This window comes from Mustela putorius, unplaced genomic scaffold, assembly GCF_011764305.1.
Source record: "Mustela putorius furo isolate JIRA1106 unplaced genomic scaffold, ASM1176430v1.1 tig00003898_pilon_pilon_pilon, whole genome shotgun sequence".
Classification (NCBI taxonomy): Eukaryota; Metazoa; Chordata; class Mammalia; order Carnivora; family Mustelidae; genus Mustela; species Mustela putorius.
In genome coordinates, this window is record NW_025422047.1 from 20298241 (window position 1) to 20313554 (window position 15314).

General features: G+C 45.1%; 1 gene segment (V, D, J or C); it reads left to right on the plus strand.

Annotated features, from left to right (window-relative positions):
* Positions 1-15314, plus strand: part of LOC101670626 — a 67828-nt gene that overhangs the window by 12125 nt on the left and 40389 nt on the right. The window contains 1 exon segment of the C gene segment in view: positions 9929-10048. Coding sequence covers positions 9929-10048 — 120 coding nt within the window.

Genomic DNA, 15314 nt, shown 5'->3' on the forward strand with positions numbered 1-15314 from the left:
CGCATCCCAAACTGGTCTGCCCCCAACAGAGCCGCAGCGATCATAAACACCCCCCCGGAACTGTGATGAGCCAGATGAGTGTGATCAACAATATCGTACTTACCTCCGCCTTTGCCCCTCTACCCATCTCCACTTTCCACCAAAGACTCACCACAAGCCACCAATAACCAACCAGAAAGTAAGGGGGGCTTGGGGTGTGGCAATGGGGCAGTGGCAGGTGCAGAGTGGGCTGGGATCCTGGGACATGATGAGGGCACAGGGCTATGGGGACCCAAGCTGCTAGACCAACATCCACCCACTCAAATACTAATTTTTCCATTTCATTGGTTTGTTAAGTCTCTCATGCTAGCCCCCAAAGCCACCTTGAGGCCACTTCTTTGTATCTACACAGCTGCCTTCCCCAGAGCACTGGAGAATGGAACCACATTTCTCATCCATTGTTTCCTCAGTGAGCTCCGTCTCTTGAGAGCAGAGGCCATGTTCTAGCCATACACACGCTTGAAACTTAGAATTCAGTCTCTCAAAATAAGAAGAAAATTATCTGGATGACATCTTTTCTGCATCTTCAGGCTCATTTCTTTGTTTCCTCCCAACCTGTGATAAAACTAAGCAAAGTAGTAATTGTGTTAGCTCAGAGCCCAAGAACTGGGAGGTGACTGTGGAATGGTGTCTGGGCCAAATGTTCAACTACAAGAACCAAGAACCATGGAGTCTGCCAGTTGCTACTGGGGGCTGTGGAAGCCAGTGGCACGGAGGACCAAACTCTTAGGCACCTGGGCCCACCACATGCCTCTCCCAGGGAAAAGAAAGTGAGGCCTCCGCCATGTTGTCATTTGCCTTCCTCTGGCAACAAAACTCAACCCAGAGGATGGAGTCATCTCATTCTCTCCCACTAGAGATAAGGAATAAGGAATCTCACTCCCCTCCTCTCCCTTTCATTGAAGGGTAAGGGGCTTTATTTGCTTCCCTGTGGAAGATCAAGCAGAGAATTTCTCTAGGGTTCTGGGAGAGTCCAGTTATGTTCTAGGGGACAACTGGCAGGTTGGCAGATACACGATCTGTATGATAAGATCTTAATTCCACAACTGTATTGCTCCAGAAACACAGAGTTTGAGCCCCCTGTAAACACTAAAATAACTACATTCTACTTTTTCATAAGCTTCTATCACCAAAGGAATAAAAAAAGCATTTATCTTCTCCTTATCCTTGCCCTGTCCTCCAGCCCTACTCCCAACCAAGAACCTTAAGCAAAACATTTTTCTCCATTTCAGAGGAGAAAAGCAGGGAGTGCTTTTTCTAATGTTCAGAGAACTACTAAAAAGGAGAAGGGGCTTCAATTTAGCCCCTTTTAAACTAAAAGCCTATCTACTCCCAATCTAAGTATTTTCCCCTTTTTCCTCTTTTAGGCTATTGTTGAATGGAAGGACTGAATTATCATTGTTTCATTTTGGTGTTTTGTTTTGTTTTGTTTTTAAATAAAGAGACTTCTACCAACAAAGGCATAAGATTAGTCTCTTATCGGCATGAAAATCTCTGTTCTGGCCTCTCCATGTTCTACCTGAGGACCACCAGACCCACGCACCCCCCACCTACACCCAGTTCTTCCAACGAGCAGGGGATTTCAAAGAGGATTTCCAGAGGCAGCAATAACTTTACATTCTGCCCATGGCTCTCTGTGTGTGGCAGCAAATCTTTGCTGTGAAATCAGCAATTCCAGGAAAGCAGAAGGTAATTCACCCCTTCCAAACACAGGTGGCCACTTCAGGACACTGGACATATTTTCACTCTTAAAGGCAGGGCTCCTTGGATGACTATGGTCCACTCTGAGCCTAGGAATTTCAGGGCAAAAACAAGGAAGGGAGGGTGGGAGGGAAGGAAAAGAGAACACAAAGTTGGAATACAGCAAAAACCCTTTACAGTCTGGGTCTGGTGTGCTCCAGGCTGCATTCCATCTCCTCTCTCTCTCTCTCTCTCTCTCTCTCTCTCTCACACACACACACACACAGTGATTTGTTGTCCGGTGTAAAGAATCACAGTGAATGGGGTCCCCTGGCTGAATTCTGCCTCAGAGAAGGAAGCTGGGTGGAGCAGAATTTGGATCTCAAAAGTCAAGGTGGGGTTAAGAGGAGGAACAAGAACCACAGACTTAACCCCTTTCAGTCAGCATATGACCTGGAAGGACAAGGAACATAGTCCCTAGCAAAGATTTACTAAGCACCCAGTAAGTGCCCAGCACTGCTGCAGGGCCATCAGGAAAGCAGGGAGATGGCTGTTGCTAATGTAAGCAGGTCCTCCTGGCCTCTGATTCATAGGAGGCCGGTGGCAAGCGATCACCAGGGAAGAGAGCTGTTGAGGGTCTGTGCTGATCCTGGAGAAAGGGCAAGAAGACTGGCAGACCCCCTTGGTCACAGGCTTTGCCTTGTCTCCTGAAGACCACATTTTAATAAGCCTTGACTGCACTACAAGGCTTATTCTTTGACTAAATGGTTCTCTTACACAATGGTTTTCAACCCTGGCTGCACGTCAGAATTGCCTAGGGAGATTTTCAAAATCCTGATGCCCAAACCCCATCCCCAGATCAATTAAATCGGACTCTCTGGGGGTAGCACCTTGGCTTCAGTATTCTTTAAACCGCCCCTGGTGATCCCAATGTGTGGCCAAGATTGAGAACCACTGCATGGAAGTAATTGTCCTAATTACTTCTCCAGCTTGTCCCTACCTCTACATTCCTCTCACCCAAGCTGTTATATTCTCTTTTATTTTTAGTTTGTTCTACTCTGTCCTTTCAGTAGATAATTCTATAATACTCCATTAAACTTTTTTTCATGCTTTAACTCTGCTTTCTCCCATTTAATTTTCATTGCCCGCTCCACTTATTCCATCTTCCCATTATGTGTGTTTTGTGTTTTCTTCAGTCCAGCATCAACATTTATAGGATGCTTGATATGGGCAGAGTACAGCAGTAGGCACTTAAGAGCTACTAAAAATTAAATCCAATGCATTTTCTAGTAAACTCTGTGCTACAGTTATGGGCTCCCGTCCCATGGAAGACAGGCACAGTGGCAAAGTCTATCTCCCTTCCTAGGAAGCAGCTCCCTTGGTATATCAACAAAAGATCCAAAATTAATAAATTGCCATGAAAAATAAAAGGGACATCCACAAATAGGGGAGAAAGAAGGATTCAACACTGTCCAAAGCTAAATAACATCTCCCCTGACAGAAGCTTGGCCTCACTCTAGCGGGGAGATGCCACCATTTTCAGTAAAAGAAAAAGTCCCTAGGTGGCCTTAACCCCTGGTAGAGCTGTTCTCTGGGGCCAGAACGTATGCTGATTCAGGCTCATTTCCTCATTGTCCTGAGGCAAGCCTGAGAGCACACAGGAGTGACACTGAACCACTTGGGGCTGAGATGTTGAAGAAAGGGCCAGAAGATGGTTTTGGAAGCTAAGGACTTCACTCCTCAAGAGAAGCCACACAGTGGATCTGCCTGCTTCTTCTCCTGCTGCCAGACTGCAAAAGCAGCCATGGAGCCTTGGGATAGTAGACCTGAGCAAGGTGAGTCCCAGAGCCTGAAACATTGTCACCCCCAGAGAGCCCAGCCCAACCCTGAGTACACCAGAGAAGCTGATGGATGTTTGCCCAATAATTGGATGAATAAATAAATGGCTCCCTGAGGAAATTACTCCTGGTAGAGTTTGTGGAAGGACTGAAATTGGAAGGTGGCTCTGTAATCCCATCCTTGTACGTTAGTCTCTTGATATTCCAACGTGGTTCTTCAATTTCGCCTATCTTCCTTTTCCCTTAATTTTGTTTTTCAGAAATCAAGCCTGCTGCCTTGTTGAAGTAGCAAGAGATGTTTGTTCCTTTTAGAGGAAGCAAAATTTTGCAGTGTAAAATCACAGGGGGCAAAAATGAATAATTACACTATCTACTGATTTAAGAGGAACCAAGATGGCATCCTGAACTTTGTAATACCAACAAGGAGAATTCTTTGGCCCTGATCTCCAAAGTGATTTTACAAATAGATGTCAGTTCTCCCTGGAGATTCTTGAAGTCCCAGTAAGAGAGGAGGGGATGGATTATTTTGCTGCCCTCCCCCACAGTACTGCCCCTCTGCCTCCAGAGTCACAAACCAAAGCTCTGGCCTTCCACACTGACCAGCTGACCCCCAGTGCAGGTCCAACTGTAGATAAATCACAAGGTGTATTTACATCCATTATTTCATGGCCAGCGGAGGCAGTATTATCCCCACTTTCTTTTTCACCCAGAAAACCAAGGCCTAGAGAGGTTAAGTGACTTGCAAGTAAGTTGTGGTGTCAGAGGCAAACCCAGAACTTCCAAGCCTAAATCCAGTGGTCTCTCCATAACAGTACAGCTGTCTCTTGAGAGCTAGAGGGGACAGTGATAAAAGAGGATCCCCAAGTTCTGGAACCTGTCCAACCCAGACCATATTCTGCCTGACTCTTGCCTGAGCAGGGTAGGGTTACCCAGCTGCCTGTTTTCCACTGTCTGTGTCAAGTCAGAGAAATGGATTAGAAACTCAAGGATCGCTTGGATTCAAAGTCTTGCAAAGGTCCCTGTTGATGAGGGAACGGAAGGCTGGCTGGGGATAAAGCAAAAGCTGACACCCTGCAACCTTCCCCCACCCTCACTTCTGGATAGGACATACGTGACATTCTTTAGGAATCTCCCAACTATCTTAATGTTACTACCTTGCTAAGAAGGGAAAAACAACCTTGACAATGACAAGGCCTCTGGTATCCGGTATCTTGTAGGTCTTCTTCAGCATATGAAAGTTCTATTGAAACCTCCCTTTTTCCTTACCTCTCCCAACCCCATCGCACAGAACCTGCCACCCCTCACAACCCCGGGGCAGCAGCTCTTTCTGTCCACAGGTCCCGTCCCCGTGCTTTAATAAACCACCATGGTGGCTCAGTGGATTAAGCCTCTGCCTTTGGCTCAGATCATGATCCCAGGGTCCTGGGATTGAGCCCCGCATTGGGCTCTCTGCTCGGCGGGGAGCCTGTTTCCCCCTCTCTCTCTGCCTGCCTCTCTGCCTACTTGTGATCTCTGACTGTCAAATAAATAAGTAAAATCTTTTTTAAAAAAAATGCTAAGGGTCAGATTTGTCCCTTGATGTTTAAAAAAATAAACCACCATTTTGCACTAAAGATGTCTCAAGAATCCTCTCTTGGTTGTCAGCTCTGCCCACTCCCCCCACTCCACTGAACCTCACTTATATTCTAAAACTTCATCACTATCACCTTCAAACCTTTCATTCTTCCTTCTTTCTCCATGAGAGCAATAGACACAACTTCCTCTTTTGTCGTGTGATCTAGCAATTGATTTGTCTGGGACTCCCAGGCAGCACCCCAGCCCTGAACATGAAATATTAATGACCTCAGCCTTACAGCCATTTCTAGCCATCTTACACTACCAGGGAAGCAGGAAGTGCCAGTGCCAATTTATATGTTGGGTCATCAGTGCCTTTGTCAACCCTCCCCTGTCTGGTAAGGCTGAAGGGAGCAGAAGTTCCTGTGATGATATGGCCTTTCTTTGGAGCCACAACCCAAAGATCTGGGCTCCTTCTTATTGGCTGCCATGTTGGGAATGCACTCCTCAGTGGTCTTCCTTTGCTCTCCTTGTATGGTATAGACAGCAATTCACTTTCAGGTCAGACATCCTGTGGGCAGAAGAAATCATTTCACTTCAAAAATAGAATTTTTGAGAATCAGTATGGGCTCAACAGGCACTTTAGAGAGATTACACAGGAGATAAAGACAGACCAATTAACAAGTGCAAGGCAGCATTCATACATCATAAAGCATAATATACAATGATGACTTCAGAACTTCTACAAATGAGAGGCTGAGGGGTATCTGTCTGGTTGGGAGAGGCCTCAGGACCTTGCCTTGAGGCTGTATTTTAATAGCACCTAAGATTGAGAAAAATGTTTAAGAACGAAGGACTGGTGGAGATTATGGGGGCAGCGGGGGCAGATAGGGAAGGTCCCTGAAGCACTCTTTTTGCCTCTCCTACAAATGGTTAATGTCTCAGGTATCTTAATTTTTATTTTTACTTCTCTCTCTCTCTCTATCTCTTTTTTTTTTTTTCACCGTGGTAAGTAGTGAAAGAAGAGACAACTCCCAGGGCCCACGAAGCTATGGCTTAATTGGTGGTCTTGACACAGAAAGAATGACTGAGCACAGGGTACATGGGATGCACAGAGCCTGAGAAAGGCAGAGTCCACTGTCTGGGCCCTGGCACATTTTTCACCTTCCATCTGGGCACCCCAGGTGGAAAATGCTTCATTTGTGCTCAAGTTCCAGCTTATTCCTGCCCTGCCCCCAAGCGCGGCTGTCCGCAGCAGGTGCCGGCTCTCCCCACCTGGGTGGGGCACGCCTTCTAGCCACCCTCTGTGCTAAGCTTCTGGCAGAGCATCACCTCTTCCCTGACCCTACTGTTTTTTTACCTCTGGCTTTGATTTATTATTCATACAAACTCTGTCCTAGCCAAGCCCAGAGGAAGGTTGCTTTTGTCCATTAACAATAAGCTCTTAAAATTACTCCTAAGCTGTGGCAGATATAAATCACAGTCATAAACATAAGCACATTCTGGGGATTTTTCAGAACAACTTCTTGCATGATTTGGGATAGTTCTACAATAATTACCTAGCAAGACAGGCTTATTTGAGCCCTGCTAACTGTTCTTTTGATATTAATGCAGCTTTAAGCCCACAGCACTTCCTTCTGCCTTGGGGCTTGCTTTCTCTCTCTCTCTCTCTCTTTTTTTTTTTTTTTTTAGTGTCCTAATTTCTTATTTTGAAAGTTTTTTCCCTACAAATACATCTATCCCTAGTGCATCAGGCAGAGTCCTAGCAGGAGACAGAGGGCGCTCTCAAAGGCATGATTAGGGGGAAAAAAAAAATCTAACAAAAGGGACATTCAGAAGATGCTAACAGTTATTATGGATTTCATTGTATCCCTCAAAAAAAGATACATTGGGGTGTCCAGGAGGCTCAGTGAGTCAAGCAACTGCCATCGGCTCAAGTCATGATCTCAGGGTCCTGGGATGGAGTCCCGCTCAGGGAAGCCTGCTTCTTTCTCTCCCTCTGCCTGCCACTCCCTCTACTTGTGCTCTCTGTGTCAAAAAAATAAATAAAATATTAAAAAAAAAAAAGTGTTGAATTCCCAACCCCCAATACCCAGAAAGTGATCTTATTTGGAAATAGGATCATTGCAGTGGAGATAATTAATTAAGATTAATGGAGTAAGTTAAGGTCATACCAGAGTAAGATGAGCCTCCTAATCCAAAATGACTGATGTCTTTGTGAAAAGACCATCATGAAAAGACAGAGACACAGAGAGAACACCATGCAACCGCAAAGGCAGAGCCTGGAGTTGTGCAGTTGTGAGCCAAGCCAAGGAACACCAGAGATGCCGGCAAACCTCCAGAAGCTAGGGAGAGTCAAGGAAGGGTGGCCCCACAAGTCTTAGAGGCAGCATGGCCCTGCTGACAACTTGATTTCAGAACTTGAGCCCTCAGAACTGTGAGACAATAAATTTCTCTTGGTTTAAGGCATCCCATTGGTGGTACTTTGTTTAGGCAGTCATAGAAAACTAACACAGCTGGGTTATGGGAAACCAAAAAAAAGGATGATAAATCACCCTTGGGTCTGGCAACAGAGAAGCCCACTACCACCCTAGGACCAAAGCCTGGAGAGGAGGAACCTTTCCTGACACCTGCAGCTGCAGAGGAATGACTGAGAGGAGCTGTGGCCTCCTGCAGAAAAAGGCAGGCGCTGCCAGTCCTGGCAGGAAGGGATCTGGGGTGATACCACTACACCTCTCTCTTTTCCTTCTTTCCAGTCTCCTGATGGTGCCTCCCATTGGCCAAACTAAATGGTATGCCAGAGAGCCAAGGAACTAGGCAAATGCTGTCTATTCAGGTCAGCCTCCTCAAGGATGAAGTAGAGTAGATCCAGAGGGACAGACACTATCTAGCAAGCCTGGACAACTTCTGTTTTTGAATCTCAGCTCTAAAGTCACTTCCTCAGGGAAGTCTTCCCTGATCTCCTGACCGGGTCCTGGCCCTTGTAACAAGCTCTTATAATCCCTATGCTTCTACAGAGTGCTTATCACAACTGCAGTAAAGGAATTTATTATGCAAATCATTAAGTGATGATTGGCTCCCATGTTAGAAAGAAAACTCCAGGAGAGAACCACATCCGCCATTTATCAGTGAATCCCGAGAGTCTGGTGCTTAGTAAAAATGACTGATTTCTAGGATGTGCCAAGAGCTAGGCAACCTGATATAAAAAGAATCAAGTATGGAAGTCCAGAGACTTCGTTGGCAACTTTCAAGGAACTGAAGAGAAAGAGAACCTACAGGTAGGTAGTGATGGTGTAATGTGTAATTCCAAAGAATGTGACCAGCTTAAGTAGTTGGTAATGGTCCTCTAGGAATGCTGGGTAAAGTGGGCCATTGGGTAATGAGATGATCCAGGATAGGAAGAGCAACCACCATGAGGTCAAGCCAACTTAAGCTTTTGCTTCTATCAGAATTTCCTCAGGCCAGTCTGGTTCCAATCACACTGGAGAAAACAGAAACCTTAGGTGGGTGTCTCCTCTACTAGCATGAGAATGTATGTCACACACACACACACCCCGCCCCCGCCAGGTGCTGGATGCCACCTTTGCTCTGACCTCCTCACATACCAAGTGACCCTCTTCTCAGCTTCGGCTGCACCATTTAGTTTCCATTATTAATTTACCTGTTTTCTTCCAAAATTTCGTGGATTACTGGTCTTGAAATTCAAAAGTGTAACTCCCAAGAATTCACACATTCCTCTCCTTTGAAGTATATATATGCATGTAGGTGGTCATAAACTAGGATGGAGTGGTGGTTTTAAGTTTTTTACGATATTTTGCTTCATGTAATTCAGCTTAGGTGACCTAAGAACTCTTCAGAGTAGAAGATAGATGAGCCCAATAAAGATCGGGAAGCTCTGGCTCAAATGTGGAGACCGTGCTTCATTTGGATTGCTCTTTTACACTTGGGTGAATCACCCTTATCCAACTTCCCATGGAGGGAATTTGCAGTAAACACAGCGGTCATTGCAACACCTGCAGTCCTTGTGCACGTCCCATATTGATCTGCTTAGTTTTTGGTTCTTTTGATTATAGCTGTAAATATCAATAATTCTTCTTGGAATTAACTGTTAATGTCACCACAGAGCAGACAACATGTACATCTAACATGAGAATGAAGAAATAGCAACAAACTTAACTTCTAGGGCAAGAAGCAAAAACCTTGTCATCAATCAAATAAGCTGCCTTCACCTCCTCTCACCTATCTGGACCACATCATGGATCTTGAAGGTAGCCTTGTCATCCCATTAACAGGCAACAGGCTCTGCCAGCCTCCCGTGATTGGCAAAGTCCCTCCTGGGGAACAAAGCAGCTGCCCATGGGGGCCGGTTTTATCAGGCACAAATGCATCCCAGAGTTGACTCAGAAGAAGGACCAGGCAGAGGGCATGCTTCAGAGCTGTCCCTGGGGGAATCCTGTGGAGGGTATATTCCCTCATCCATCTCAGCCTTTTCTGGACAGGGGAGGCAGATACTGGGACCTCAACTAAGCAAGACTCAGCAACAATGAGGCATGGCGGCTGCCAGGTCCTCACACTCAGGTTCAGTGACCCTTCCACGGAGATCTCAGGCCCCAATCTCATGGATCCCCTCTCGTGTCTTTTCTCTCAAGAGTCAGGTCTGCTGTTACATTGGTGCCAGACCTAGTAGTGACTATGTGTGTCTGGCGGCAGAGGGAACTGCTATCCTCCAGGGCTCCATGGAAGGAGAAACCATCACTGACTACCGTATCAACTGGCACAGGAAGACTTGGAAGAACACAATGACTTTCAGATGTCATGAAGGACCATCTATTACCCTGGTTTTCAGGACAGGTTCTAAAATGAAATTGATGCTTCCAACAACCAGGCTCTACTTGAGATCCTTGAAGTCTCAGAGAAAGAAAAAGGCTCTTCCTACTGCACCGGTGATCCCGCCATGCTGCAGGTCCACTTCTGAGTAGCTCAAAACCATGATGGTCTACATAGAATGGCAGTTCCAACAAGACTGTGATTGTCTCTTGAAGAAATCATTTAAGAAATGGGGGCCAGATAAGGCTAGCATTCCTTGCCTTTCCTTTAGGCTCAGTCACTCTTGGCCTGCCTATTTACTTACACCCGCAGTGTTCAGACAGTTCACTCCCAGTGGGGTGTGACCAGGGGACAGCATGCAGGAGAGAGGAGAAATAAAGCCAAAGTCAGGAATTGCAGCATTCCCTGTACACTCCTCTTTTTTAAAGACTTACTTATTTATTTGCGAGAGAGAGAGTGTGTGTGTACACATGGCAAGAGGGCCAGAGGGAGAATGAGAGAAGCAGACTCCCCGCTGAGCCCAGAGCCTGACCCTAGACTGGATCCCACAATCCCAAAACCATGACCTGAGCTGCAATCAAGAGTCACACACTTCACCAGCTGAGCCACCCAGGCGCCCCTCCTATACTTTTAGTGGGGTGTTTTTTTGTTTTTGTCTTGGTTTTTGGTTTTTTTGTTTTGTTTTGGTTTGGTTTTTTTGAGCTTCATAAAATATTTGACCACACACCCAAAGTGCTTAGAGCTTGGCACTTTCCAAAGTACAGTAATAGGTGATGTCCTGTTTCTCCCTAACCAGATTCACCAGAAATCTAGCTGTGCTATAGAAGGAGGCTGTGAAGTTGGGAAGACCTCTCCCTTCCTCCACCATTAGCAGTTTGCACCACTCATCATCTTGTCCAACTTGAAGGACAAGACTCCATCTCTAGCATTTACATTGTTTTCATGATTACTCAGTGGATATGTCGTTTGCCCTCCCTTGCACCTCTATCTCTTCGCTTCCTCTTGTCTGTGTGCTAGAGACAAAACATTGACAACTTTCTTCCACTGGCACTTCCTCCTCCTCCTTCAAACAGCTTAATTTAAACTCTACTTTAATCTTGAACAATGTACTTTTCCAGATTTAGGTGATGGACAGCCTATGCTAAGCCTAAACCTAAGGCCTTCCTTTCTGCGTCATCAAAGAAAACTACAACTCACCTTATGAAACACCTCATGGGAACTTCGGGTGATGATAGATATGATCGGCAAGTTGATTGAGGTGATGGTCTCGTGCATGTACAGGGATCTCAAAATTCATCAGACTGTGCACTGCAAATATGTGTGGTTTATTGCATGTCAAGTATAATTTGATAAAGTTATAAAAATACTTTTTAATTTAAAAAATACAATTTTTTAAAAGCTTCCTTGGACTACTTCAGTCAATGTCTAGGGAAAACTTTCTCCAACTAACGCTTCTAATCAAAGATACTGCCCTCTGCAGAATTATAAGGAGGCTGACAAGTGTTTACTAAACACACACAGTAAATTTCAGTCAGGGCCTCTCACTGTTCCACCAAGGGTCTTCACAATCCCCCCATTGTTCATGATTCTGCCTGAAATATATAGATATATATATATATATAGAGAGAGAGAGAGAGGAAGGGAGGGAGAGAGACAGACAGGGAGACAGAGAGATAGAGACACAGAGACATATGATTAGATAGCTATAAACCCACATATATGAATATAAAATATATAAAAACACTATATATAGTGATAAAGTGTAATCATTCTGTGTATTTTAGCCATTACTCCATGAGCTCTCATCATTTATCTCCCCAAACACCTACATTCCAACCCTTTAGGGAATCTCTCCTTTTCAATCTCCACTCCCATCCACTCATTCTGTCCTAGTGTCTTGATTTCAACACAGACCTGGGCCTGGCATCCACCTCTCCCTGTTGGGTTGCATCTTTAGCTGAATGGTCAGCAAGGCTCTGGGTATTGACTCTGCCCTTGGATAAAATCAAGTTCCTGGATCCTGATCTAGGTCAGGCATTCTGAGCCCCACATTCTGAGAAAGGAGCTTGCACCCAACCTTCCTAGCATGCATCTGTGTTACCACACAGGCCCTGTCACAACTCATCAAGCCCACTGCCTGCTACTCATTTCCAGTTATTTTTGTTTGAATTAACAGTAGGCAGGAAGGTGGAGTGCATCTCCAAGACTAAAAGGGTACAATTCTTCTTACAGTTTGAAATCATGACTTTGGAAAAGAATGACATTTGGAAGCTAGTTTCACAGATGGTGTCAAAGTTTTGGAACCATGGTTTTATAAGGCCTGTAAGATGAATTCCTAGGAAGAGACCCAATGGGTCCTCCTGACAGACACTAGGAAGACTGTCTTGGAGGAAGAGGAGAAAAACTATGTGGACTGATCCATAAACCTGCAGTTAGCTGTACTAAGCGCTAATATCTGTCGAATCTTACTGTACATCAGGTGCTACTGAGTACTTTACATGTGTTATGATTTAATCCTCTCAACAACTATGGTGCATTTTCTATTATTATCCCTATTGTTCAAATGAGGACAGAAAAGCTAAAACACTTGCCCAAAGTACCCCCTCTAGTCGGGGAGGATGACAGGTTTCTGACTGTGGAGTCCTCTCGAGGACACAGTCTCTAATTCAGAGCAGGGCAGGTACCATAGAGGAGGCAGTCTCCAGGGTGTGTCAGAAATAAGGAACAACAGAGGCTTGTGCCCTCACCACGAGACCTATTCAAACTGATGATCTGTGACCACTTGTCAAGAAACTGGGACAATGCAGCAGCAGTCCCACATGACTTCTCCAGTGTTTTCTAATTCTGAGATTTTGTGATCCTGGCATACGCTTCACACTGTCTTCTAAAATCATCTGTAACTCTTTATCTTTGAAATGCAGATAATGTTTTCCAACTTCACTGTATTGTTGTAAAAAGTTAAGGATAGAAAGTAAAGTACACTACATGTAGTAGCTTCTCAGTAGTTACATTTCATAAGAATAAATGATAAAATGGGATCATCAAGGAGAGAGCAAATGCAATTACTGAGGGCCAATGATAGGCAGCCACTTTGCAGGTGTGGATTCCCTTAATCCTTCCATCAGTCTGTGAGATCATTACTGTCAGTTGTGTTTTACAGATGGGAATACTGAGCCTCATAGAGCCCAGGTGACTGACCTAAGGTCACAGAAGCAGAGCCAGGATCCAGGTCTGAGTTGAAGGCTGATGGTGCTGGCACTGGGGTAGGGGCTGGAAGATCTACTGATGAAATACATCACCTATTAACAATATCTGAGTTAAAGAATGGCTGGGAAAAGACGTGTGATGTCCAGTCATCTGGTGCTACAGACGTCTCTCCTTGTCCAGTCCTCAGAAGAAGGGATGGGGACAGGGGTATCTAACGCCTTCTACCTCCCATCTCTTGCTCCCTTGCTTTAAAACTCCAGTTGTAATTTCAGCTTCCAAGCTGGTCTCCAGTGATACCTCACCCTCCTGGCTGAAGGAGGACAGCTACAACCGCCTGCCACTTATACTCCTGAGCTCCACCCCTAGATCAGCAGCTTTCCTCCCAGGCCACAACACAGGAAATGGACCCATATATTTTTTCCTCCCCTCTGATGTTTGTCAAATGTAATGTCTTATTGGACTCCCTTAGAGTTTCTGGGGTGATAACATACTCCCTGCCTTCTCCTTTCCTTCTCGGGGCCTACCTGGAATAGCAGCTACCAGGGTCTGGGGCTAATGCGAAAAGAACTTCAGAAATTCTATGGATCTCTGGCAGATCCATGGGACGGCTAACTTTACCATCCATGGATATCTCCACTGCACAGCGATGTACCTGAGTTTGTCTCTTCCTTTTTTTTTTTTTTTTTTACTTGTGATCCCTCATAGGAAGAGAGCAAAAGGGCTCAAGATCTGTCATTTCCAGTTCTCAGCATTCAAAATGAGCAAACTGAAGCCATTAAGCCCTTCAGTGAATAAAGGCTTTAGGGAGGGCTTCAGCCTGCTGTAGGGGTCTCAGACAGGAAGTTCTTTAGGGAGGGTCTCAGACAGGAAGTGCTGTCTGATGACTCTTCCTCTTCCAGGCTAGCAAACTGAAGAGACTCCAGACTGGAGGCTTCTTTCCTACTCTTCCTTTCAATGTACTGCCCCCAAATATGAGTGGCAGTGAGAGGATTCGACATCTGTAATTGTTTTTGTCAGAACACCTCATTCATTCCTCCTGCAAATACCACCTGTCCTCTCTGCTTACGTGTACTCGCAGCATTTGTCACCATTTAAGGGGTTGTGTATTTTTCTCACTTATTTATTTGTTTCATTCTCTGCTGGAATGTAAGATCCATGGTGGCAGGGATGTTTGTTGTCTGTTTTGTTCAGTGCCTTCACTCCAGCACTTAGATTTAAGTCTGGCACAGAACAGGTACTCCATAAACGCAGAGTGAGTGAGTGGGCACTATGTTCCTGGGCTGTGCTGGAGGCTAGGGGCATAATCGTTCACAGGCCTACTGCTAACTCTGCCTCCTGACATACTTTTTCCAAGCCTCGTGTGTCCACTAACAAAGTGCTATAAACTGTAATAAGATTTTCTGAGGGGTTGATAATAGTCATCTAGAACGCCAAATAACTTAGTTTTGGAGCGTGCACATTAAGGCTCCTCTGTTCCTTGAACATCCCCCATGAGAGGGATAAAAGAGAGAGCATGGCAGGCTTTCTCCTTTGACACCTTTTTTTCTTTTTTCCCTTTTAACCCTAAAGCCGCAGGCCTTGAGTCTTGAACGGGTAAACACTGAACACTTCTACTTGATTTCACAAAGGAATTTTGTAAACTTTCTTTCCAGTAGGACCTGCAGGGAAAGTTTAGCATTTTGTAACTAAAAGCCACAGTAACCTATCTTCCAAAACAAAAGACCAGTTCCTAATTCCCTGTCCCCTCTACCTCCATCACAACTACTACCCGCCAGATGATTTTGTTACTCTTCAGGAATGCAGAATCCCCAGGGGTCTTATTTTTTTTAGCAATTCACACACAACATATGCATTGTGATTGATAACAGTATACAGTAATGGGTATCAACTCCTGAAGGAATTCTCTGGACGCTCAAGGACTTCCAAAACAGTAGTCAGCCTGGGGTGGGGGGAAGGGAGGGTGAAGAGCCTGTACCCCCAAGCATGCAGGACTCAATAGGAAAAAGATCTGATGAGAGGACAAAAGAAATCAAGCCAAAACACAATTGCTGGCAGTAATTTCAACAAGACAGCAGCTTCTCAAACTCTGTGTTTAAATAAGAAATCTAATAGCCATACGTTTTTTATTTACCCGCATCCATGTGGGAGAATAGGGAAATTTAAGTTATT